This window comes from Falco cherrug, chromosome 8 (genome assembly GCF_023634085.1).
Source record: "Falco cherrug isolate bFalChe1 chromosome 8, bFalChe1.pri, whole genome shotgun sequence".
Taxonomy (NCBI): Eukaryota; Metazoa; Chordata; class Aves; order Falconiformes; family Falconidae; genus Falco; species Falco cherrug.
In genome coordinates, this window is record NC_073704.1 from 59,576,389 (window position 1) to 59,601,361 (window position 24,973).

General features: G+C 41.8%; 1 protein-coding gene across 2 annotated transcripts in view; it reads left to right on the forward strand.

The window, feature by feature from the left end:
• ADAMTS2 (ADAM metallopeptidase with thrombospondin type 1 motif 2) overlaps positions 1-24,973 on the forward strand; it is a 261,371-nt gene that overhangs the window by 135,244 nt on the left and 101,154 nt on the right. For both annotated transcript variants that reach the window (XM_055718997.1, XM_055718996.1), the window contains one exon: positions 7,065-7,224. In XM_055718997.1, coding sequence (XP_055574972.1) covers positions 7,065-7,224 — 160 coding nt within the window. The remainder of the gene's footprint in view (positions 1-7,064; positions 7,225-24,973) is intronic.

Below are 24,973 nucleotides of genomic sequence, written 5' to 3' on the forward strand. Positions count from 1 at the left end.
AAAATGAGATTTATGTCTTGTGATGTACCAGGATTCAGAGGTGAGCAGCTGCTAGGATGAGGCAGAGACAGGATTTACCAGAGGGAAGTGGTCCTCAGGGTTCTGGTCCTGGTCTCCTGCATTGCTGCTGGCCCTAGGCAGGCACTGAGCAACAGAGGTGATGATTTGGTACTTTTCTTGTAAAGGCAGAGAAGTTGAAAGCAATGTTTTTACTGTTGTTCACTGGTAAACACCAGGCACTGTGGCCAAGATGCTTGTCTTGAAATCTGCTGGTATTGCTTTGTGAAATCACTTTAATTGTGTCTGTTTTCTTGATGGCTCAGTGAGAAAGAGACACAATCTGTCTCACTATTGTGTCTCTTAACCACAGAAAACCCTTTTGAGTTTCTAAAAGGAGTTATACCATACATATCCAAGATTTGGGTCCAGATTCTCATCTGCTATAAATGAATGCAGTTCTCCTAACTTCAGGTTATATTGGCTGCAGATTTGTCCCACTGCTATTATTAATCACACCTGCAGTTGTGTAGTGACTAAGCTAGGCTCCAGGGTCAAAACTATTTTTGGTAGCAGTGGAAGTATGAATGGATGGATACCCATCCTCCCTTGAGCTACCAGGACTGTATGAGAGCAGCCTTTCGTGAAAGCACTCTGGTACAAATAGCTGTGGTACGGTGCTTTTCATTAGTGAATCTCGAAGTGCATTAAAAATGGGACCTTATCCCCATTCTACAGTGGATAAATAGGGACCCTAAGTAACATATAGTTTTTACAGGGTCACCCAGCAGGCTCTGCCTCTCTGTCAGTCTGTCTGTGTAATTGCTGTGTGTTTACATTATTTCCTCCCTCATTTTTTTGAGGTTATGTGAAAATAGAGCAACTTAATTGCAAGCTGACTTGAAAAAAAGTGGAAAAATACTCCTTGAGACTTAACAGTAGTAAAAATAGGTATGCTTAGTTAAAAACTTTCTTTTTCTCCCCTTCCCCATCCAGACTGGGACTGCATAAATTGGTCTAATTTTACAGCAGCAGAATACAGCACAGTACGTGGCAACATGTTCCAAATGGTTGCTACAATTCTTTCAGTACCTTCATCCACTGTAAAGAAAGATGAATTTGCAGCACTGCCCAATTATTCTTCTGTAATGCTTCGGTAGTTCGAGGCATGTTCTCAAAGAATTAAATGCAAAAATGACATAAGAAGCTCTTTTTTGCATTGTTATCTATATGAATGAGCTAAATAGAAATAAAATGCCAAAAATCAACGTACTGTGTGATTGGGAATGAATACATTGCAGAACTGAAAATGTTGAGAGAGCCCATGTGGGCAGGGGTGAGTTTGGAAGGTCCGTGTTATGTTCTTAGTTGTGCTGCAGACTTCCTGGGTGATCTTGCTCTGCTCATTGGAGCTCCTAGTGCATCAGGTTCATTCTAAGGTAATTGAACTAATATTTCCGTACTTGACATTAGTGTTGGGAGGACACGTCTGTTGTTGTTTGCAAAAGGATGTTCCTGTGGTTCTAAGACCTAGTGAAGGATCGTAAATAAAAATAACATGTAGAATTTGCTTTCAGATTCTCTGCTATACTAGTGCCAGTGTTGGTCAAACATGTGGTTGTGTATTTAGGGTACAGGCGTACTGATATAAAAATAGAACAAAACCTTGTCCAATATGCTGCCCCGCAAATATAAATATTTTCTCTTTCAAGTAATCTACAGAGTATTTTTTGGCAACTATACAGTGAAATGCAAGTCTCTCCTCTCTGCTTCTCTGTGAATTGATTGTTGAGAGGATCCCATGTTGCAAATTCCCCTCTGGAGGCTTCATTGACAGTGCAGGGAGTGCAGGCTCTGAACCCAGGCGCTGAGGTTAAATATCAGATAGTTTGAACCTCCATTTGGTCTCAAGAAGATCACTTGAAATTCAGAACTGTATTTAGACTTTGTTCATGCACAGATATGTCATGTGGCTTGTTACCTTTTTCAGAATCAAACACTAAAAAAAAATAGAGTGCTCTTTATTTACAGAAGTGCTGTTTCTAAGAGTTTCTGAAACACTGTTTTTGAAGGTTACAGATTTAATTAACTAAGCAGACACTTGGATTTTTTTATATTAATTTCAGGTTTGTTCACATTTAGTTTTTAGCTTCTTATCTGTATCATGTGCTTGGAGATTGGGAAGTAAATCTTTCTTTATATGGCAATGAGAAACTTTGTAAAGCTGTACTAATGAGGAAGAAAATGAACATTAATTAAACTTGCAGTTACAGGATGGGCTGAGGCTCTGGAGTCCTGAAGTAGCAGCTAGATAGGTTACTTCATTACAGCCTAGAACAGGGAGCTGTGATGGGAATGGCAATGAGGAGACAATTAAGTTGCTCACCAAGTGCAGAGCCAGCAAGACATTTAATTATCCACAGGAGCTAACACTCTAAAACCTGGAGTTTTCTGTAGATCCAAATATACAGGCAGTCTTTCTGTCAAAATAGACTTTTAAAGAATGTCTTTAGAAATGCAAGAGGGGTTGGGGATGTTAAGGAGACTGGAGAAGAGACCTGTTTTTCAGCTGAGCTCTGTGGTGTGGTGGCAGACTGTTGGTAGGTCTCCCGGGCTGGAGAGGAGGTCTCCCGCGTGGTGGATGGGACTAGTGTAATTACCTTGGGCAGACAGCCCGTGTGGCCACTGCCATTGCGGGTATCTGTAGATCCTGAGGTTCTTGAAAGCCTTGGGAGCAGGTCTTCAGGGATGTGCGGGAGCCCTGTTACCCCAAAAAGAGATTAGTGGAGCTCTAAACCCTGGCCCTATGTATTGCAATGGACTCGTTAGTGGCTTATCAATGTAATTCTTGTCTTAATTAGACAGGACAGTCACTCTCTGCCTTCCTTATGAACTTTTTCCCGTGTGGCTTTCACTTCTAAATAACTGCCTTACTAACCTTACTAGAGGTTTTGATTCTCTGAACTGCAGTTTCCTTTTGTCTTCTGCTGTAGTCTTTAATGCATATTAATGAGTGCTAAGCAGTGCTTGACTTGAGTAATTTGCAGCTGGGCTCTGGAAACCCCTGGAAGGAAGGCCTGGGGATGTCCCACTTTGGGAAATGGTAGGATATTATAGGCTTTTTGCTACAGTGTGGTGCATTCCAAAGGCAAACACTTTTTCAATTAATCTATATTTTTATTAGTCACAGGACACAGTTGCTGCTGCTATTGTTATTTAGCAATATTCCCATATTCAATTTAGTTTCAAGTTAGAACTCCCAGAAGAGGAGGGGAAGAGGTAACAGTGTTTTTTTCGAGAACTGGAAATCCTTTCCACAGAGGTGCTCAATCCCACACCTAGTTCTGCATTACCCAGCACATGTGTGGCTTCAGGGTGGCAGTGCAGGGGAGGGACTGCTAATCCGTAACTCCTGGAAATACGGCAGTCCTGGGGTGGGTGATGAGCTGTACAGGATAGAAAAATGCTGTTGCTAGCGGTTACTTTTAAGCTCTAAGTTTGTGAAAGTAACTACAGTTCTTCTGTTCAGAACTTGGGGAAACTGGTAACTGAAAGGCTTAATTCTGCCTTCACGTCCTCTGGAGTAAATGTCTAGACAATGGCCCAAGAATTTTCTGAAGTCCTTCTAGTCTAACCTGTGTCAAAGGGAAGGCACAGATTTGATCAAACAATACAGCATTTCTGTTTTAGTCATTGAGAGGCATTCTCCAGGAAATTGCAGAAACTTTAATGCTCTCTCTCTCTTGTCATCATAAACTTGATGGTTGTCTGACAGATGTCTTGGCATGACTGACTGGCACAAGGGTGATGGCATCTGTGGGTAAGAACAGGACTGATGAGTGAAGGGCATGAGCATACCCCTGCTGCCAGATGCCTTTATGTTGCTTGCTTGGCTGTGTGCAGCACTGGTGTTGAGTTGGTGACTAAAAGCAATCTCCCTTTCATGGTGGCTGTTTGACGGTGTTCTGAGTAGTATCAGAAAAAATGCATTAGGCAATTCATCTTGAGCTTTTCATGTTCAAAGCACTTGGCAAAAAAAAGACAAATCAGCCCTTGTAATTATCTTGCAAGACTGTTGTTATGCTGGTTCAGAGGTGGAGAAATGGAAGTAAAGAGGTTAAATGTCTTGCTCGAAGCAGCCAGGAAATGTGTGGTGGAGACATTCAGGAGCCCCACGTATTTCTTAATGAATAATTTATAACTGTGGGTATATTATTAGGCAGATGGCTTGAACTGTGGGTTGCTGTAGGAACTCTGCCTTGCCGTCTAAATGAATTTACCTAAAGTCTTAAACAGCTATTTTTTCTTATTTTATTTCATGATAATGTGTTGGCTAAATCAAAGACTGTGTAGGATATACAATATATATATCTAATTCTTTAACAAGTCAAACACACACTAACTTTTTCCTAATAATTCTGACCAAAAATAATTGATGTGTTTCTCAGGACTAAAGGAAAAGAGAAATTCCAGTGTAGTCCCAAGATTAAAATGAGAAAAGAAATATTCAGCTGTGTTTGAAGGTTAAATTTGTTTCTTTCTACTCTCCAGTGGAACTGGGGAGGATACTGCCATGGGGATGTTCATCGTGGTGTTGTGTCTATCCGAGAAGCAGAGTATGAAACGAGTCCCTGATGGATGGCCTGCTATTTGGCAGTGTTCAGTGCCACGTGAATCCCCCTTCATGCAAAAGGGCAGGAAACATCAGCATTTGACCGCTGGTTTTATGTCTTGGGAACCAGCATTCAAATCTCTTTTGCTTAGTCTTACAAGTCTGTCCCAGGGTGTAGCCTTTGTGTTCTTAGGGGGGAGTCTTCACTCTGACCAGATGTTTTCTTTTCCAAAAGGCCAGTATGCCCCAAAAGCTGAAGTTCACCTATAAAAGTTGTTTTTCTGTTAATCAGTTCAACTACTGATTATAGAAGTTGCCTATCTGTTACTTTTCTTAGAAGATCAAAATTCTTCCAAACTCCCATCAGTACCTCCTGCTGCATACAGTGTACAGCAGTGGTTGCACCAGGATCCTGAGGTATGGTCTGCACTTTAAGATCTGGCACGAGCTGCTTAATTAATAGTAGGTTTAATAAATCCAGAAATACACATGAACATATGTGCAACCATGCAGCTTACTAGCAAAAAGCAAAATCACTTTTTTTTTTCACATGACAGTCAAGCGCTCTGTATTTCTCCTGGGCGTACGTATGGTGTGTGCATCATACTCTGTGCAGTTGAGCATGCATATGCTTGTTTCTTCTTAATTTTTAGTTGTGCATTTCTCATAAAAATACTTCACATTTTCTGGATATAATATTTAATGTCCAGAGGAAGTGTGCGTGTATACAATTAAAATATAGATTAGATTGACATAAATTCTGAATCTTTTATGTATTCCTCTTTACAGTAAAAGATCAGTTGCTGTCTCTCTGGTTCAGCCCTTATTTTCTCAGTTGTCTTAGCTTCCTTGAGCTGCTGAGCTTGTCTCACCTTTTTTTGTATCTGATGTGGAATCTAAATTAGATAAGAAACAGGACAGGATTTCGAATTCAGTTTCCTCTATATAGGCAGGATGGCATCAGTTTAAATTGCTTCGATATAATTTTGCTTCTTTAATCCTTCTCTTTCAATCTGTTTTTGTATACATTATATATATGTGAAATCTGGGACTGGAAATCTTGCCTAATGTAAGTTAAGACATGACAAATGAACCTGACATTTTTCCAAGGAGGGAACCAAAGAACATACTGTATTTATAGCAGTAGGAATATAGTTTGCTGCTTGTAGAAGAAAAATATGCATTGTATGAGAACTTCAGTGCTGGGATACGATAAGAGTGTTTAGATGATGCTTCTTTCAAGTGAGGGTACTCAGTTCAAAAGAGCCAAACTGGTTCTGGAATCTTGAGGTGGGGCTTCACCCAGCAGAGGGTTTTGGCTCCCAGGAGCTCAGATAGCAAGATGATGTGTGTCACAGCGTCAACATGGTCTGCTGTGCCCAGTGTGAAAGTCCAGTGACTCCAGGATCATCAGTGGGCTTAGTGGGAAAGAGTATGATGAAGGAGTTTCTGAAGGTTGGATCTGGGGCTTCTCTCAATAATAATTGAAACAATTTCTTTCACGTTAATAGTAAGACTTTCTGTTTACAAGCTAAGAGTTCATGACTTTAAGTTCTCAAACACAGATGTGCAAACATATGCAGGAAAACTGATTCAGGCCAACTATCTCTGCAAGGCAGCTACTGGCTGCTGTGACCTTCTGCAGTAGGGCAGGACTGCAAGAAGAGACAAATTCAGGCAATCCAGGTGCCCAAGTTGATTGACCTGCATGAAGATAATGAAAGACTTCTTAAAGTTTTCAGTCTTTATGAGGGTTTCCCCTGAACATGGTGAGAATCATCTGGGTGATGTTCATTTGAGGTGCTCTGTAGAAGTGCAAATTTTTCTTTTTCATACCAGCATGTCTGAACAAGTTTTTATCTCTTAGCAATGCACTACTGACACCTTTTTTTAAACTAGTTGTGGCTAATTCTTGAAGAGTATTTTGTCAGCGAAACCCTTTGCATCAAGGGGTAAATAATCACCAGGCTTAGTTGTCTGCATGTAAGAGAGTACTTTTCCATCTTGCTTCTGAACAGAAAGGCTCTGTTTTTTGACTGTTGAACTGCACATCAGGATCCACTTATGACACTGAACTAGTTGATCCTTTATTTAGAAGGTAGTAAGCACTGGAGCGGTCTGGGCCTGACAGATAGCTAAGGTCATAGTAACTTCCATTGTAGCTGGTTTCTAATGGAGTGCATTTCCTAGACAGATCCTTAGACCTGTACTTTGCTCATGTGGTGCAAGGAGAAGTCCTTTTGGTTCGGGGTTGTATCTTTTGTCCTTTCTTGTCAAGTTGGGGAAATGATGCTTCGTTTTGCTCTAATAAAGAATTCACCTCGTTTCCTCTCTGCATCCTAATTGCTCTCTAGAGAGCACTAAAGTGTGCTTAAGCATATTGTAACTGTTTACTTACAACGTCTGCTGTATGTGCAGTAATGCAAAATGTTCGATCTCTGCCCTGTTGCTGCAGGCTGGCATGATTCGCACAGACAAGGACGAGTTCTTCATTGAACCTCTGGAGAAGGGGGCCCAGGAGGAGGAAGAGGGAGGAGGCAGAACGCACGTGGTCTATCGCAGAGCAGCTGCCAAGAAGGAGCTTCCTATTGAGAATGCGGATGCCGTGTATAAAGGTAAGGCAGAGATGTTAATGCCAGCTGATATATAAAGTGTAGCTGAAGGCATGTAGCCAATGTGATCTGCTATCTCTGACTTTGTTGTTCTTGAAAATGGAAATGTGTTCTTAATTCCTCTGTGGATGAAAAAGTAGGGAAGGAGTTGAACACTTTATTTACCTGGGGTAAGCAAGCATTGCAGCAGCCAAAACCATCTCCAGGATGGTGGAATTGTATATGCTTGAAAGAGTTTCCTTGGTTCTGGAGATAGCATAATGTCATGCGTCCCAATGAGTCCCTGGGTCAGAGCAGAAGGGGGTGGTGGATGAAGCAGCAGTGCAGAGGTGCCTGTGCCTGCTGGGGACAGGTAGCAGTGCTGGCTTTACAAAAGCTGCAGCAAGAACACGGAGGCTGACATGGTATGTGGGCTTCTCGCTGACAGTGTCTTCACTGGGCTGGATTTAGTGCCAGCCGTGAAATAATGGTATCTTCAGATATGAACACAAACGTTCTTATTTATGTGTTTCCAAGTGTGGAATTTAACATACTAAGTATGTGATAGACAGTGATGGAATAACGGGAGCTAAACATAAACACCTGTTCTATGTAGTATTTCCTATTTCTCCAGTAACTGCTTGGATGTTGCACCTTTTTTTCTGAATAAAGGATGCAAATCTGGTAAGTGCATGTTTTGACAGCTGATGTTAACACTGAGATTAACTGGGTCATTTGAGTGGAAACAACAGAAGAGCTACATTTTTGTTCCAAATGTGTGTACCAAACTGCAGACTTATTTGCCACTCATACCCTAGTATTATCTTATTTTACTATAATATGTTTTAAACTATAATGCAGTGTGTTAGAATGTCCTTTGTAGAAATTTTCCCAGTGATCCCCATCCCTCTACTATGGCTACCTTAATCATTTTCAAAAGAGAAAGAGTATGGTACCTGTTGTAAAAATGCTACTCTACACTCTATTCTTGCATTTAGTAATCCCCAGAAACCATCTGAATCACAGAGATGGGGCACTGAAGTTAGGGTCAAGTGAACAATATAAATTTCTCAATGTTCAAGTTGAAACGGGGAGAAAAAAGAAAGCAAGCAATGGCATTCAGCTAACTTTTTTGCCTCACTTTGGCCATCAGTATGGTCCATGTACCTTGTGACTGACACAGGCTGCGTTGGGCTCTTCTGGTTGCCTTTGAACTTGTTCTGGAGCAGAGCTGGGGGATACAGGAATTTGAATGCCACAATCACATAATCATAGGATGGAAGTTGCTCTTTTAGTAGGTGTTTATAAAATTATTGCAGTGTTGGAAAATATCAGCCAGCCACTCTGTTTCCTCTTAAACAAAAGAGACTTGATTTTATTCACACCTTATGGCAGTATTTTTGTTTTTGGATGGTAAATATTCCTCAGGAGTAGGAGTCTGGTACACAGAAAGGCAGAAATTGTAGATCAGCTCCAGTTACTGGCATGTGGTACCTGCTAGAGGAAGGCTCTGACAGCAGTATCTGAAAACACCTCTCTGAAATGCAGCGCCGTGCTGCGTGGCCGCTTGTGGAGCGGATGGCAGGGCTGCTCGTGGGCTGCCCACCGCGGCTGGCAGCAAAGCTACATGCAGTGTGTGATGCCACCGGACTTCTGCGTCTGTCACCTCTCCTGTGCTGAGGGCTTGTGTAAGGGCTGAAGTTTATAGGCACTGGTACAAAGGCACAAAATCATAATAGCCATCAGCCAGCACTGTAGGATTAAAAAGCAAAAGTGAGGCTGAACTCGGGCAGGCCAGGCTGAGCCGTAGCACTGACCGTGTCTGGAACAGCAGGTGTCGGTGACGGGTAGGAATAGTTGTGATTTTTCATATTTCAAATTTTAAAAATAAGGAAAAAAATCCTAAGAGTAGTAATATTCCCTTCCATCCACCATCTTTTGATTTGTAAAACTGATTAACGATTAGTTTTTATTTTAGAGCAAAGCCCACAATACTGTACAGGTTTTTTCCCCCGTGAAATACTCTTTGTCTTTAACAGAACCACTGAATGTCCACTCCGAAACTGGTCTGTTCTCTGCTACTTTTTATTAAACCTGGCTTCCCACCTCTGATTTGCTCTAGGCAACAGGCATGGAAAGGACATGCTTTCAAAAACTGTAATTTTATTTTCCAGTTTGTCTTTTTCCAGAATGCATCTAGTTTTGGTTAACAAATGTCAAAATATTTAGTGACTGGGTGTTGATAAACATGCTGTGCTGCGTGTTTCCATAGTGCTTTAAATTAATCAATGAGCTTATTTAGGAAATACTTAGTAGGGCACTTTCAGCATGCTGTAACTGTTTGGGGGGGGGGGGGGGGGGAAAGAGGTTAACCAAGAGCACTCCCCCTCTTCCACCATCCCTGGAGACAACTGCATTGTTGCCAAGTCCCATAAATTTACATGTGATGAATTGTAACGCTTGGACTATTTTTAAAGGTCCAGCCTCCAGGAATCTCATGAATATGTGATGATTTTTTTCTCCCTAGGTGAGCTTCTGGCTCTTTTAACTTTTGATAAAAACTTTGTTGTTTCTGACTGTGTAAATAAAGTGAGTAACACAAAGTGTATAGTAGTCCATAATTTTTAAGACAGCATCTTTCAAAATCCCATGATATGTTAATTTAATCCTATGATTTGGGAGGGGATTGTGAGTCATGATTTTTGAATGCTTGGGTTTGGATAGATAGATACAAGTCCCTTATAAATATTCCTGTCTCTGGCACTCTTTTCACAAGAAATAGGACAAGCTGTTCTCTCCCCAGTGAAACAGGAGGTGAACCAATTGAAAGCTCCATGGACTTGGAGTTGAGTGGGTCAGTCATCATCTCAAGGATGAGGGGCTTGCGCTGGGCAGCGGTCGTGCTGGACTTTGCACCGCACAAGGGCTTTGGGATTTACTCCCACCGTCGGCAGGTCCGTTAGGGACTGCTGGGAGGGAAGTCTCTGCGGGGGAGAACCTGGAGAAGTGGGGCTGGGGCTGTGGAGCCGGAGGTCCCAGCGGGGTGTAGGGAGCCTCCTGCGGCGCAGGGCATGGGGCTCTACAGGGCTAGGGGGGCTCTTCGTGCCTCCTGTCTCCATCCAGAAATGAAGAGCTCTTCATGCCCGGCACACCGCCTGAGCGGGTGGTCGTCTTTAGCCATTTGAGACTTTGGGGGCAAACTTGCTCTGACTTTAATTATTCTCATAATGAATCTATATGGGGCCATAGTCTCCTAAATGCAGTTGTTCTGCGTGTTGGTTTGTTGGAGATCCCGAGTTAATGTGCGTGGCTGCCCAGACAGAGAGCTCCAACACAGAGCTGCAGGACAGCAGCAGAGAGGTCCCTGAAGTGGACGGGCAGCTGATCTTCCCCAAAAGACAACTAGGACTAATGGAAGATCCATTTTCTATTGCTGTGAGGGTGGATTCATGCATAAAGAAAAAAATCTGCATTTTCCCAAATGTGGAAGTAAATTCGAACTGTGCTAACAGGTACGGCAAGGGGGACTGGACAGCACTTTTGTCTAGCATTTTCCATGTGCTGGTATCTATCTTGTATTATAGTAAGGGAAGCTGAGATTTTATTCCATCTGTTTAAAAAATGCAAATAAGCAAAACCCACAGCCTCCTAAGCCTTGGAGAGATCAAGGTATGCATCTTCTTTTATGAAGGCTCTGCTGACGTGCAGGGTTTTAAGAAGTGGAATGTGCTGGGAGAGAATGGACATGAAATGAGCAGCAGAGCTCTAGTCTGATTTCAGACCGTACCAGGTTTGCCTCTGTGTTTACGTAAAACGCTATCAGAATATTGGGAAAAGTAAATACTTCTTTTGGCAGCCTGAATCATTGTGTTTTGACTGGTGCAGGATTATCTGGTGTTTGTGAGAATCACAGAGTAAAGGGTGTAATATTTCTACTTGGTTTTCCCCTCTCAAAGAATACTATTTGTTATGTACTGGAAAAATGTAAGCATCATATTTTAGGCAAGTAATAATCTGCAGCAGAGTAGTACTGTGAAATTCTGTGCGAGCTCGTTACAAATTAGGCTAATTGTTTTGGAAAGAAATATTGTCATGTAGTGGTTGATGTATTGCAGGTATGGTGGGAATAAACCCTATTTTTTCTGGCAACTGCTTTTAGTACTTGCATGCATATAATAATTTATCTTTCTCTAGATAAAAATAAGCAGCATGTTGAAAATATTTTAATATTTCCAGTTGAATTCCTTCTTACAAAGAAGAGAAATGTTGCTTGACAGCAGTAAAACTTCCTACATGATAGAACTAGAATAAAATAGGCATGCTAGGGGAGGTTGTTTTTTCTTCAGACTGCTGGGTTTTTGCTTAAATATTCTTTAGGTGTTTAGAGTTCTTTAGGTTCTTTAGATGTTAAGTGAAGAGATGGCAAGTATTTAATTAATGGTTATGGCAAGGTCTGGAAAACCAGCTTGATTTTTGCCTCTAAAGACAATCTGATTATCAGGCTTGTAAGCTTTAATATCCATTTCCCCAGCTAAATTACTGTGTCTGTTATGTTGATCAACGGAGAGGAAATGATTATACTAAAAATTCCTTATGTTTGCCTTCTCTCTCAAAATCATTGTCTAAATATGCTGCTTCGAGTTTTATTGTATTGCTTGACTGATGAGAAACAGAAACTCAGCTTTACTTGACAGTTTTATTTACTGTGCAGATGAAAGATGACCTTAGCCAAGAACAGTTTATTACTGAAGGAAGACAGCAAGGTAACTCTCCAAATGTGCTTAAACCAGGCAGACTGTTGTTTCTTTACTGCTAATTAAATCCCTTGGAATGGCCAAACCCAATCTGACGCAAGTCCCATCATGAATATGCTCTGGGCTGACGGGGTGGACGGACTCACAGCCTCTGCTGGAGACTCGTGATCCCTTTCCCAGGGCAATACTTGGGCTTCCTTGCGGTCAGACCTTCAGAAGCGTAGTGGCTTGGTGCTGAAAGATGGGATCATTTTCTGTGACCCCATGGTGTACTTCTTGGGGCAAAACCCATCCTTTTCTCTGTCTTTTTTTTTTTAATTCTACTACTGTTTCCTTTATGTCGAGGATGGCTAACATCCCCTGGGCCATCAACACATACCAGTCAGGTAAAAGGACAGAAATAAGTTGCTGCTACTACTCAGCAGAAGCAACCAGCTCCTTTCTGACAGATGCCCAAACCTCGTCAGAGCAGAACTGCTGCTCAGTCCTGTTAGTGACATCTGCCCCTCCACAATGCAGAAGGACAAAAGCCTTTCCTCTTCCTCACACTGATGGGACGTACTGGAGTCCTGAGGGGCTGGGGGCCGATTCAGCAGGAGAGAAATCCATGTCAATTTAAGTGTAAACAACCAAACACTAGAAGTTACTGGAAAAGATTAAGAAGTTAAAAATATGATAAAGTTGTAGCAACTCAGTTGCCAGAGCTTTGCAGGTTTTAGAGATGATATTTCAGAGGAAGACTACTCCATCATAGTCCATCAAACTGTCAATGCCATTGATTTACTAATGTATTTAAATTACTTTTTCAAAACCAACGTACATCTGGTGTATATTTTTCTGGATTGCCTGAAATGACACTCAGATTGGCTGCAGGTTGGCTGGTTGCCATTCTAATTTACAGAAACTTTCCTGGTTACCTTTGCAGGGGAACAGTTCCTTCAGGAAACTGAAGTTTCTTCAAATTCAATCAATATTTCCTCTCAGCATGTACTCCTGCTGATTAATTACTGTTCCCTTATTTTGCAGTCAGTAAGGCACTGATGACAATATTTTTTGTCTCCTTGCTACATCATCTGTGCATGATAAATACATCTGTCTTTCTCTCCTGTCTTGGGTTTTCTCTGAATTTCACATTGCAGATTCATGGGGCTTTTCTGGGAAAGGAAAGATTGAGAATTCAATTGTGAATCAACTTTTGAGTAAGAAGCAAGGTTATGCACTCATGAAAAAGCAAGTCTTCAGAGAGTGAACTTAGGCCGTTGGGTGTCACCCTTCCCAACCATAGGTGCAGCTGATGAAGCAGTTTTTTGCTAGCACAGGCAAGTAAGATCCTTGCAGCAATTTTAATATGAAACTTTAGGATAAATCTAAAGGTTTCTATTTTTATAACAGTGCAATAAATCATCTGGGATGATTAGGTGAAGGCTAATGAACAATGCTCTTACATGTCCTTGGTGTGAAATACAAGCAATAACCTTTTTTTTCCGGAGTTGATAGAATTTTCTACCATAGACCTCCCCAAGCAGGTGGCCTTAGCTGGGCCACAGAATGGTCTCAGGTGAAAAGTCAATCCTTCGAAGTGCTTCTGGGACAGTCAGTTTTCTTTTGTCTGGAAGTAAAATTATTATGAAGTTAATTGATTTTTTTATTTTTTTTTAGTATTAGTAATTTTGTTGTGGTTTTTTTGGAGGGGAGGGGAAGTACTCATGTAACTGCAGCTGCGTGGTGATGCGCATGTGTATCAGGATGACTGTAAAGCTGTGCAGGCTACTCTTACAGTGGGCTTTTTTGAATATTTGAGTGCTTTGGAAAGCATATTGCATCTTCAAAAGGCTTGTGCTTTTAATTAAACATCTCCTTTTTTCCAGATGCTAAAAATCGCTTTCAGAACAATTGAACGCTCATTAAATCTTTTCTCATTATTTCTTCATGACATCAAATCTGTAGTCCCTGCAGCACTGTTTTGTTTCACCAGTAGCATCAATCCTCTTGTACCTAAGTGAAAAGCAGTGGGGTGGCGTGGAGTGGTGCAGAACCCTGCTGCACGGCGATGCTGGGACGGGGAGCAGGGAGCTGCCACACAGGCCGGCTCCGCTGTGGATTCCTGGTGCTGAGCTGTCACCTCCCTCTCCCATGCGCTCCACAGAAGTGCAGTCATTCCTGTAACGAACACTTGCTAAACCTGGAATACAGGAACAGAATAACAGTGTCTTAAGAAGCTCAGTTTCTGTGTTTGTCCCCACCTTTCTCATGAGGTAGCCTGAGATCCACGTAGACTTCAAGGAGATACTTAAGCACATGCTTAACTTTGAGCAGGCACTTAAGCCAAATAAATTCCAGTGGGATTCAGATATGCGCCTTAGGCTAAATGTTTTTTTTATTCTGAATGGAAGTGGGTTCTGTTTTGGCTGAGGCATGTTACTGGAGCAAGATACTTCCATTCAGAAATGCATGAATTAAAGGTGAACAACTTAATTATTTGTGCTTATTTAAATATCACTCATTTACTGGTATCATTAGCTAATGTCAAAATAAAATTAATTTCTTTCTCGGCTGATGAGTTAATTTTAGCCTTTCTACCAATTCAAACATTATGATAAGGCTCTCCTAAGTGATTGTTGTGAACAGCTTACAGCTGGACTTGAACATTACCAAATGCTGCTAAATATAATCAAACTGATATTGGTCTACAAAACAACAGTTTTCAATTCTCATACAAATACTCCTGCAAAATTTTTATGAAAAATGGGAAAGTGCTCATTTTATTTTATCACATTCTTCTGTCAATTAATTCAGCACTGGGTGTGTGTGAAACTAAGCTTGATTAATCACTTGTTTATGTTTACATGTAGTCAACAGTTGCTTGTTTATAGAGACAAAACATTTTACAACAGATTTCATTAAGGTTCATTTTTATTCTTCCTCATAATATCCATCGATCTCACAGTCCTTAATGAATTTAGCCTCTCAGTCTCCTGGGAGGAAAGAGAGAACAAAATATTTGCCTTTTGGACAAGAGTAACATAAACCTTGTTTTTACTGAAAGCTGATCCTGTTTCTTGCTGGTAATAACCCAGTGGAAGAGCAGAGTTCATTGGAGCACCAGTTCATAAGTCAAAACGTTGCCTTCAGAGCCTGTGCGAGTGCTTGCATGTGAGTGTGTGCAGCCGCCCACAGGCATGTGAGGAGTTTTTGCTTATGAAAATGTATGTGCACACCCACATGGTTTTTGCAATTTCACATTTACGTTTTTTTCCCACAAAGTGTCATCCTATTGGGGTTTGTTTATTTGCAAGCTGTGTTCATGTTGTCCAACCTGCTGAGAAAGACAGAGGATGGCAATGGTCCAGCGGGTTCTGATGTCTCTGCCAGGCACAAAGAGGGAGAAACTTCTTCACAGAAAGACCTTAATATTCTGACAAACTGAAAGTGTTCTGCAGCCCGTATCTCTGTTTAGGAAGTGGATTTTGGAACTGAAAGTTCAAAAATATGAGTAGCATGTAGTGTCTGCTGTTTTGTACCATGGGATTCAAGCTCTGTGTTTAATAACAATACGCAAAATAGCATCTGGTATGCGTCACTAAAATAAGCTCTAGTAGAAAATGCTGATAAACATTTTCTGTATATTTCCTGACTGGAAGTGGCATAAATTTTGTCTGCTGTCCATGATAATGATGATAAAATAGTTTGATCAGGCTAAAAGCTCCAGGCATCATCAAATGAAAGCAACGGACAAGCCCAGAGTTGCAAGGTAGATGGGTATCCTTGAGACATCTACATTTCTGTCATTTCTTGTAACAGTAGAGCCCCATGTGAGGCCTTGTGAAGTGGTCCAAGGATTAAAAATGTATTCCAGCTGATTCTGACTGTTCTCAGCTGTGTGAAATCTGCTCCTCGGTGGCCAGCCACTGAAGCAGTGCTGTGTGCTGCTGGTGTCTCAGCACTTGCAGAAGGGACACTGGAAGGGTCACTGTGTTTATAACAGTGCGAGACCCAGGTGGAGAATGAAAAACAAACCACTTGGTCTTTCTCTGCACTAATTTAATTCATGGTGGCTGCTGTACACAAGCATGTCCTACAGGCAAACGCTGTTGCTCATGAGCTCAACGCTGGTTAAAGGGAGAGTATTTCCGTGCCTCAGAGCTGGTGCTGCATAGCTAATCCCCGAGCTAAAGGGCTGTTTTCTTCAGCTGACTGTGTATATGGTAGGTTATGCATTGTAACGCATTTAATCACTGCATTATGCACTGTTCGCTTTAAAGGCTGTTTTTCCCACTGCCCTAAATCCATCTCCCAGCACAGGCACAACTGCTTGTCCTGCCTCCCTTCCCTGTTGCAGTCACAAGTCCCATGCACTGGGCGAGACACAGCAGCGCTGGGGCAGCTTAGCAGCGCAGACAAATACTGCTCGCCACTACTCCCTGCTGAGTGAGCTGGCAGAGGGACACCGAGAATTTCACCTGCCTTTTGCAGTTAGGGTGAGAGAGGGATGCAGGTCTTTGGGCCTGATTCTTCCCCTGGTGTGTGCGGGTGCAGTGATGAGCAGGGAAGCATGTGCTGCTTTGATGCTTTTGCTTTAGCAAAGCACGTGTTACGCTCTGTGGGAGGCTGGGGAATATACCTGTAGTAACCCAATGGTTGGTATGAATTAGGTGCATGGTCTACAGAGTATTGGTTTATAACTAGAGCCTGTGGTGGGTAATAACTTTCTGTAGCCGTTTTGTAGCTCTTGCTTATTTATTTGTGTTCTCTGTGTTTTGAATTCCCTAAGCAATTCTTGGGGCTGCCTGGATTTTTTAGGTAAAAATAACTCACTTGAAAAGCAAGCAACAGTGGTGTTCAGCTAGTGCAAGTCTCCTTTCCCCTGTGCTTTCCTGAAATTATAAAAGGCAAGAGGATCTTAGACCAGGGAAAAAGCCAGCAAAATTAGTGATTTCAGTTGAAGCTGCACTTTGGTACAGTAGTAAATTACTTTCTTCTTGAAAATATGTGTTTTTCTATAGAACGGAAACACTATTTTGAAACTGGGATAAGTAACATAAACTTGCAGAAACTATGTTACTGCAAATTATGAGTGCAAACTCTGATTTTTCTAGATTATCACGTTACAAATGATTTATAATTATTTTTCAAAATATTTTGTCCCAGACTGTGTATGGCATAAAGTCTCACATGCATGTTTGCCGGTAATAGTTTGAATTTAATTGTCTTTGTTCATTTGAATATAAACCTCAGGAGCTGTGTTACCTAACATTTGCGTGTTAGATTTTAAATGTTCTGTTGACAGGACTGTCTTGGTCCATGATGTACTCTTAAGCCAAGCAATGATTATTTTGTTAATGCAGTGGTGCCTTCTTGGATTTGAACCCTTTCTTTTAAAGGCCAATTAGTGAGCAGTAGCCACCAGCAGCTTCACTGACTTGCCATCGCATCTGGGACGTGGCATGATGCTCTTGCCTAGTTCAAACCCTGCAACACTGCCTGCACAGACCTGCATCCTGATCCTGTATTGCTGAGACTCTGCTACTGTAACAAGAACAAGGGCATAGTTTCGTAATTGGTTTAAACCAATCTAACACTGTGCTAATGGCAGACTAGTCCCCTCCCCTGCTGGCCACACGGTCCCTCTGCCAGCTGTTGCTATCTGAGCCGCATTGCTGAAAGGGATGCAGTCACCAGGTAGAGGCTATTGGATGGTCCAAAAGCACTGAGGCAGGCAACTGAATCCTTGCATGGCTTTCCTCAGTGCCAGTGGAGACCCTTCTCTCTGCTGGCTGAGCATCTGGAAAGAGACCCTCACAGAGACTGGCACCCGGTTCTGTTGTCCACCTGGTGCAAAGGGCGAAGTCTCTTGCAGACCAACTGGCGCCTCTTTCGATATGTGATGTTGCACGGCTCTTTGGAACTGCAGTGCTTGTTAATGGGTTAAATACCGCATACTTTATTTTCCAGCAAGGTCTTTGATCAAAAGCCTGGTATGCATCTTTGCTCTTCCTTTTATCTGTGAGTTTTTGTGCAGTCACTTACTTGTTCCAGCTCTGTCTGTGTGCTCAGACCATCTGGCACGGCTCACCTGCCCGTCAATGTGTGCTGCTTTCAAGGGGGAAAATTATTAATCACAATCTGGATGGTGAGGGGATTAGGGATTGGTTTTATTTCAGCTCCGGAGCTGACAGTTCTACAGGTAGATAGTTCTTCAGAGGTTTCTTATCAACCCTTTGCAGTATTGTCTGATGGGTGTGCGAGGAAAGGCAGCCAGAAATCCTGAAGGGCCGAGCATCAGGGAGGAGTCAGGGCAGTGGTCCTTGGCAGCTCAGCCTCCGCAGTCCCTCGCTGCGGGCCCGCTCGGAGGCTGTCATGCTGCAGGAACCTTGCAGTGCTAAGGCTCGCTTTCTTTAGCACTGCTGGGCTTCAGACAGTTGTCCTTGGAACGAAATCCATTTCCCTGGGCTTTGCTACATTTTGCAGGTTTTGGCAACTACAGACTGTCAATTTTAAAAAAAGACATGTGTTTGTGGTTTTTGTTTGTTTGGTTTTTGACGGTAACCCTAATATTTTAACATTGCTTCAACAATTGTAGCTTTTTAAAAATTGGAGTGATTATTTACAGAACATTTAAGGAAGGATTCTTTTATCCAAAGAACGAGTCACACGTGAGACATGCTCAGTCCTAAAAGTAACCTGAAAAGAAAAGCCTAATAGTGGTTTCCATGAACTGCCACCTGTGGGAATTTTTTATATTTATAATCTTGTCAGGTATCTGTGCGCTTTGTGACCACGTCTGTTTGGCTGTCAAGGAGATCTTTTTTCCTGTTGTACATGTGGAGGCATATTACAGTTGTTGAAGGTGCTTGCTGACTGTGAATGGTGAGAGACACTGAGAAATGTTTTATGCCTGAAGCAGCTGCCTCTGAGATGCCCGTCCCTCGCCTCCCTTCACAAACCACCTTGCATGCTTAGCAGGGAAGTCACCAGAGAAAGTTTACCTTGGTGGTGTAGGGATTTTTTAAAAAAACTTTTAAATATGAACCATCATTTTGTTTTCTCTGTCTGGTCTCTTTTTTTGTGAAGCACCTGCAGGATAAATTGGCAGTGTCATTTAAATGACATGGGGTTTTGAATAGGTCTTTGGATGTGGCAAGCAGTGACATTTTGGAAACTTCACTCTCCCATAGGTCAGCAAACGCAGGTGACTTCATGGGAAAGCGTCTGGTATGACTTGCAGCAACAGTAACCAAACAGTGACATGAGAAATTGCCCTTGACTGACTATTAATATATATGAAATTAATGGGCACTGAGAATTGCATCCTTTGAGCTGTTTTGTTGTTGCTGAGTGGGCAGCAATCCTTTTTGTCTAATTAAGCTTCACTATATCACAGTGTTCAGAGTTCATTCATCTTACTGGGTTTCTTTCGTTCTAGGGTTTTCCTTTTTTAGAGAGACACTGTTATAATATATAGTAACGAACGCATCGCAGTTGTGCATGGTTTTTTCCCTGTGGAGCAGGGCAGATGTTTGGTTCCCATTTTACAGAGATCTCTGCATCTCAGTGTTCCTGTACACAACTATTCACATTGAAGCTGGGTATGCCAAACCCAAGATATTTGACACTTGAATATATTTGTTAGGTGGCTTTTAAAGCAGATTTCTTTTAAATACATAAAAAAATTGATTTCATGGGGATTGGGGAACCAGTTCTTTCAAGGATCTGAGCTTAAAATGATGTATTGTCTAAAGCCATAGATTAAATCTGGGCTTGAATCCTTGTTCACAGGCTCACTGGCCATGCTTCCTGCCAGTTGGACTTAGGCTTTTCCCAGTCCCTGTTAAGAAAGTGCTGACTAAAGAGCAGGCTGAAAATCATACATTTTAACTTTATATTCTCCTTGCAAGCTGAAGTATTTTTTGCTTTGTTTTTCTTTAAGCAGACCCTCTGGAGACTTGTTAAACTATGAAATGGTTAGAAAAAGGCAGCCCAAAGGCTCTAGCTAGGGGTATTAAATGTCCCAGGCAGACCTAAAATGCTGCTCAGTCTCCAGTGTAAAATATAACAAAGGGGGAAAATCTGATTTTGAGTCACCGTAAGATGACTTGAATATAATTTCTAAATTTCTAGGTATTTTTCGGATATCCCAATTATATGTGTGCAGAGAAACGGATGGTATTGACATCTCCATGGCAACCCATTGGAGTGTTTCAGATACTGACCTGCAGGTCATAAATTACTGAAGCAGAATATTTTGGAAGGCTGGCAAAATCTATCAGTCTGCTGCAAAATGTACAGGCAACAGCACAGCAACAAAATACATATGAGAAAACACAGGCTTTGGGATAAAGTCTGGGCTGAAAGTTCAGTGGAAGTTTTATTTAAGACTCCACTGGTGGTGAGTAACACCAAGACAGCCCTGAGGGTTAGTTTCTGCCATTTTTTGGCTGTGGATCTGGTTTGTATTTGTGGCTGGATGTGTGATAGTGGTGGGATGATTGTAAAGATGTTGTAGCTACTCCTATTATGCTTTTATTAGAGGTGCTAGCGGACTTCAGGAGAGCCTCATGTGGCTGCTTTCATGCTGCTGTTACACTGGCTGCTGGCGATGGCGGTAGGGTGTGGGTGGAAGGGCACACGGCCTGAATTAGTTAAGCCTTAGATCTATGTGGAGGTGTTTACCGGTCCGTAATAACTGATTGCCTGCTCTTCCATTTGGGACCCTCTTGTCAGATGTCTCACAGAGAATTAAATGGCCTTCTGTGCTGCTGAAACCCTGGCGGAAAGCACTGGCAAAGGGCAGAGCGTTCTTTGCAAGGAAACCGGTCTGTCTAAGCCCTGAAGATTTGCAGCAGATAAGATTGATCACACTAGTAGGGTTTACAGTCCTTATGGGTCTCAGGTCAGGCAACTGGAAAGCCAAATGTCTCTGAAGCGACGGTGTGGGGGTTTCCAGGAATCTCTTGGAGAAAGAATCCCTTAGCTAAAAGGCCATGTTTCTTCCTTACACTTACTTCTTTTTAATTTTTTTAAAGTTTTTAAAGGAGAGCTCGGAGTCTTTGCAATGTGAGATGGAACTGTACTCCCACCAAATAATTTACAGTGTCTTTCAAAATCCCTGTAGGCAATGCATGTTATGTGATAGCTAATTCTCACAGACCTTATATGAATGCATTTTCTGGGAACCGCCTTTGTAATAATAAATTACTGGTTGGCAAGTGGGTAAGGTTCAGCCAAGCCATGCACTTGATCCCGTTCACACTGATTTTAATGGAAAAGTTCCCAGTGAGCTTAGTGGGGGCAGACCCAGTGCAAGGCTGTGGGAAACTGGGTGGCGGAATTTGCCTGAATTGCAAAGTGCCTTTGTCTGCCTCTGTTTTGATTAATTTTGTACATTCTGGATTTTTGTGATTTACTTTGAGATTCATTTGAACACATTGAAGCTAATCTCTAACTTGAGAGAGCTAATTCTAATGTTAAAAATCAAGCATTGAGAATATGACCTATGTCTTCCTAATGATGGAGTGTATCCATTGATGTGATGAAATGGACCCAGGTGTTCCTAACAAAGACACACCACACTTCACTCTTTGACACTGCTTTTATGTCTGTTGAGAGACAGCAACATTTTTCATTGTTCATGAAAAATTATCAGTGTCCCTTGGAAAATATTCTTATTTTTTACTGGTTTTTTTCACTGTGTTGCTTGCATAGACTGTACGCTTGTACGTGCTGTTTTATAGTTGCAACAGATGTGCTTTCACCACTTAGCACACAGGCTTGTGACAATGTCATACACATTAATGTAATTTGCTCAGAATTCAGGCAGAGTCTTTTTTCTGTCTTCAGCAGCTCGGCCACCAAGAATTGATCTTTTTTATTATTTTTTTTTCTCTCCCCACTTACGCTTTGTTGATACCCTTCCTCATGTCAAGAAACACATAATTAGTTCCAACCAGTTCAACCAATTTGTCGCTAATGAATATGATAAGAAGCTTCCAGATCATAAGCAACCAAGTTATATGTCTTGGGATTTCAGTGCAAGCTGCTCCTTTTTCTTTTTAATGAGTGCAGTCTTGCTTCCTATCACCTGCTTAGGTACGCCTTCCTCCAGTGTTTGGTACAGATGCATTCAGGGCTGGGATGTAATTTTGTTAAGCTCTGTCAGTAATAATCATGCCTCCATTCCTTCTGGTGCTTTCTGATTATATAATTTTCTGAATTTTCATTGTACAGCCCTCTTTTGGGATATGTGCTTCACTGTACTTAATCTCATCGTTCCATTCATGCTTTGTTTTTAATCCAATTTGCAGGACATACATAGTGCCTTCCTTTCCCATAGTACTTTCCAAAAATCACTGCCTTGTGGTCATGTAGCAGTACCTTCTTCTCATCCCTCTGCTCCAATTTTCTGAAAAATGCTCAAGTGATTTCAATAATTGATTGAATTAGCATTGGGCTCTTCTTCTGTATGTTTCTTCCGTTCACCAAAACTATTCCAACTCTACAGTGTGACTGTAAGAAGCCTAAAATTTTTCTTTTGAAAATTCCTAAAATTTTAACAACTGTTGTTACTGGTTTGTCATTCCAATTCTTCTGTTTTTATCTCATCCAGCTGAGCCACTTCTTTTTTTTAAGGAACCAGTCATACCCCCTCAATATTTTGACCACTGTATACCAAGATGTCATATTGCATGAGGCCTTTGCTGCTCTCATTTTATTTTCTTCCAATTTATAGTGAAATTGTTGGAAGAATTTGATATAATTGTGCTAGCACTTAGGAGGATTTGTTGTTCATGGGCAAATTCAGCTTGAAACACAAACCCAAAAGGTGATCCTTGCTCCCCAAATCCTAAAATATCCACTAAATCTAAGCAAAGCATATCTCAGTTCTGTTACAGCTGAAAAGGGGAGAAACACGCTTCCCTGTGTGCTAACGCCAAAAGCATCTTGCAGTATTGGTCTCTCTCCATTCTTCCAGAAGTCACTGTCGTGTGCAGGTACCTTTCTCACTTCCATTATAATAAATGTTCAAGTTTTTCAAAACAAATTTCAAGTTCTTTAGATAACCAGGAGAAATTACTGTCTTCAGCCTGTATAGAAATGGATCTCAAGAAGGTAATTTTATTGGTTTCAGGATCTGAGGGATCAATAAGGCACCTACACACTTGGAAACTCCTGGCCTGACCTCTGCATACACGTTTGGTGCTCTCCTCGTTTCTCCCCCTCACTATCACCTTGATGACAAAGTCAGGGTAAACCCTCAGACTTCATTTATCTTTTTGCTCTTATAAACCGCAAAGTGATTAACAGTATGTTTCAGAAACACCACCAAGAACTCGGGGTGAATTTCCTTCCCTTGGAAGCGCTGAGCTTGGGCTGCAATAGGGGGCTGCTGTGCAAATCCAGGCTGGGGTCTGCTCTCCCTTTGCAGAGCGGTCTAAAGGCACACACCGCTGCTTTCATTGCTTGGTGCTCTCACCCTTTGCCAGAAGAAAACTTTCGTGCTTAGAGTACATACACGTAGTGCCCTGTTGCTGCCGGCTGAGGGGCTTGTGTTGGCTCCTGGGCAGACTGGGTGAGGGCAGCGGCACAACTCACCTTATTGCTGGGGAAGAGCAGCTCTGGTGCACGCTCCGTGCACGATGGTTCCCTGCCAGGGTGCTTGGTAGGCAAGGTGGAACGGCACGTAGCAGAGTGAGGAAGCAAAGGAGGAGTGCCATTTAGTGTCTGGTTGTGGAGAGAACTGTATGCTTGCAATATGTTTTGCCTTCTGCTGGCAGTCCTGGTGTGAAAAGCAGCATAGCTTAATTAAGCAGTGTCAAGAGACTCGATTCTTCCAATCTGCCTTCCAATCTGAAGTGTTGTTCTTTGCTGATATAGCTGTATCTTGCAAGAAGTCTGTATCCTTATGGCTAAATGATCGAGCTTCATGAAGAATTTCAGTGTCACCTGCTTTTTGATGTATTTTAATGAGACTTGGACAAATCTGTTAGGCCCTGTGGACTGTCACTCTGTCCAGGATTTTCCAAACAGGGATCTGTGTGTGCTTTGACCACCGTGAATCTGCGCTGTCCAAGTCATGTGGGACTTAATCTGCAAGATGTATGGGACTTGGTGTGCATGTCCTGCACCACTGGTCTACCTGCACACTGTCAACCCAGTACATACCAGTTGTGTCCTGCTTGCTGTGTGTGCTCAGGAAATTTTAGAGCGTGCTCTGCACATGTGACACTGTGCTGGAGGACATCTCAAATTTACTGGGTACATGTGTGGCTCACTTGTTCCAGTACATTGCAGCTGCACTAGATTTATTGTGCATATGAAGTTGGTTACCTCATGACCAGTGCTCTTGCATGGAGGAGTCGTCCAAAACACCAGTACATTGGTCAGACATCTGGACATCTAGAAATGTGAGACAAACAGCCAGTGTTCTCTAATTCCACCTGGGCAAAATTTCTGGGAAGATAAAGAGCAGAAGTAGGAGGGAGCCTGGATGAACAAACTAATGTCAAAACCTTAGTCTCAAGGATGTACTGTTCTCAAGAGCTTTGTTAGGATCGTGTTTGATAAGAATCAAGTTTCAGTGGTTTTTGGATTGTGTTGCTGAATAAGATGAAGCTTTCTTTGTTAAACTAAAAATGAAGAATACAAAAGGAACTTGGTTTTGGGTAAAGATTTTTTTTGTTACTAGAACCATCTTCCCCTGAAATATGGAAGATCCTTTCCAAATGTAAAAGTTATGCAAACATGTCTGAATATAGAAGTGAAACTGGAAAGCAGTGGGTTTCTTTTGCCAGTTTTGCAAGAAGCCACCCACAAAAGTATATCTTGTTTTTTTCTGTTTCTGGTTTCGTATTTTTTTCCCCTCTGGAAAAATACAATAAATTTTGTCTAAATTAAGAGCCTATTTTGATTTTATAATCTTTCTTATCAAAGCAGGAATGAAATGTAGTTTGAATTTTCCAAGTGATGCATAATTAGCTGAAGGAAAACAAAATTAAAGAAGGAAGTTGAAAATTTGGTGCAAA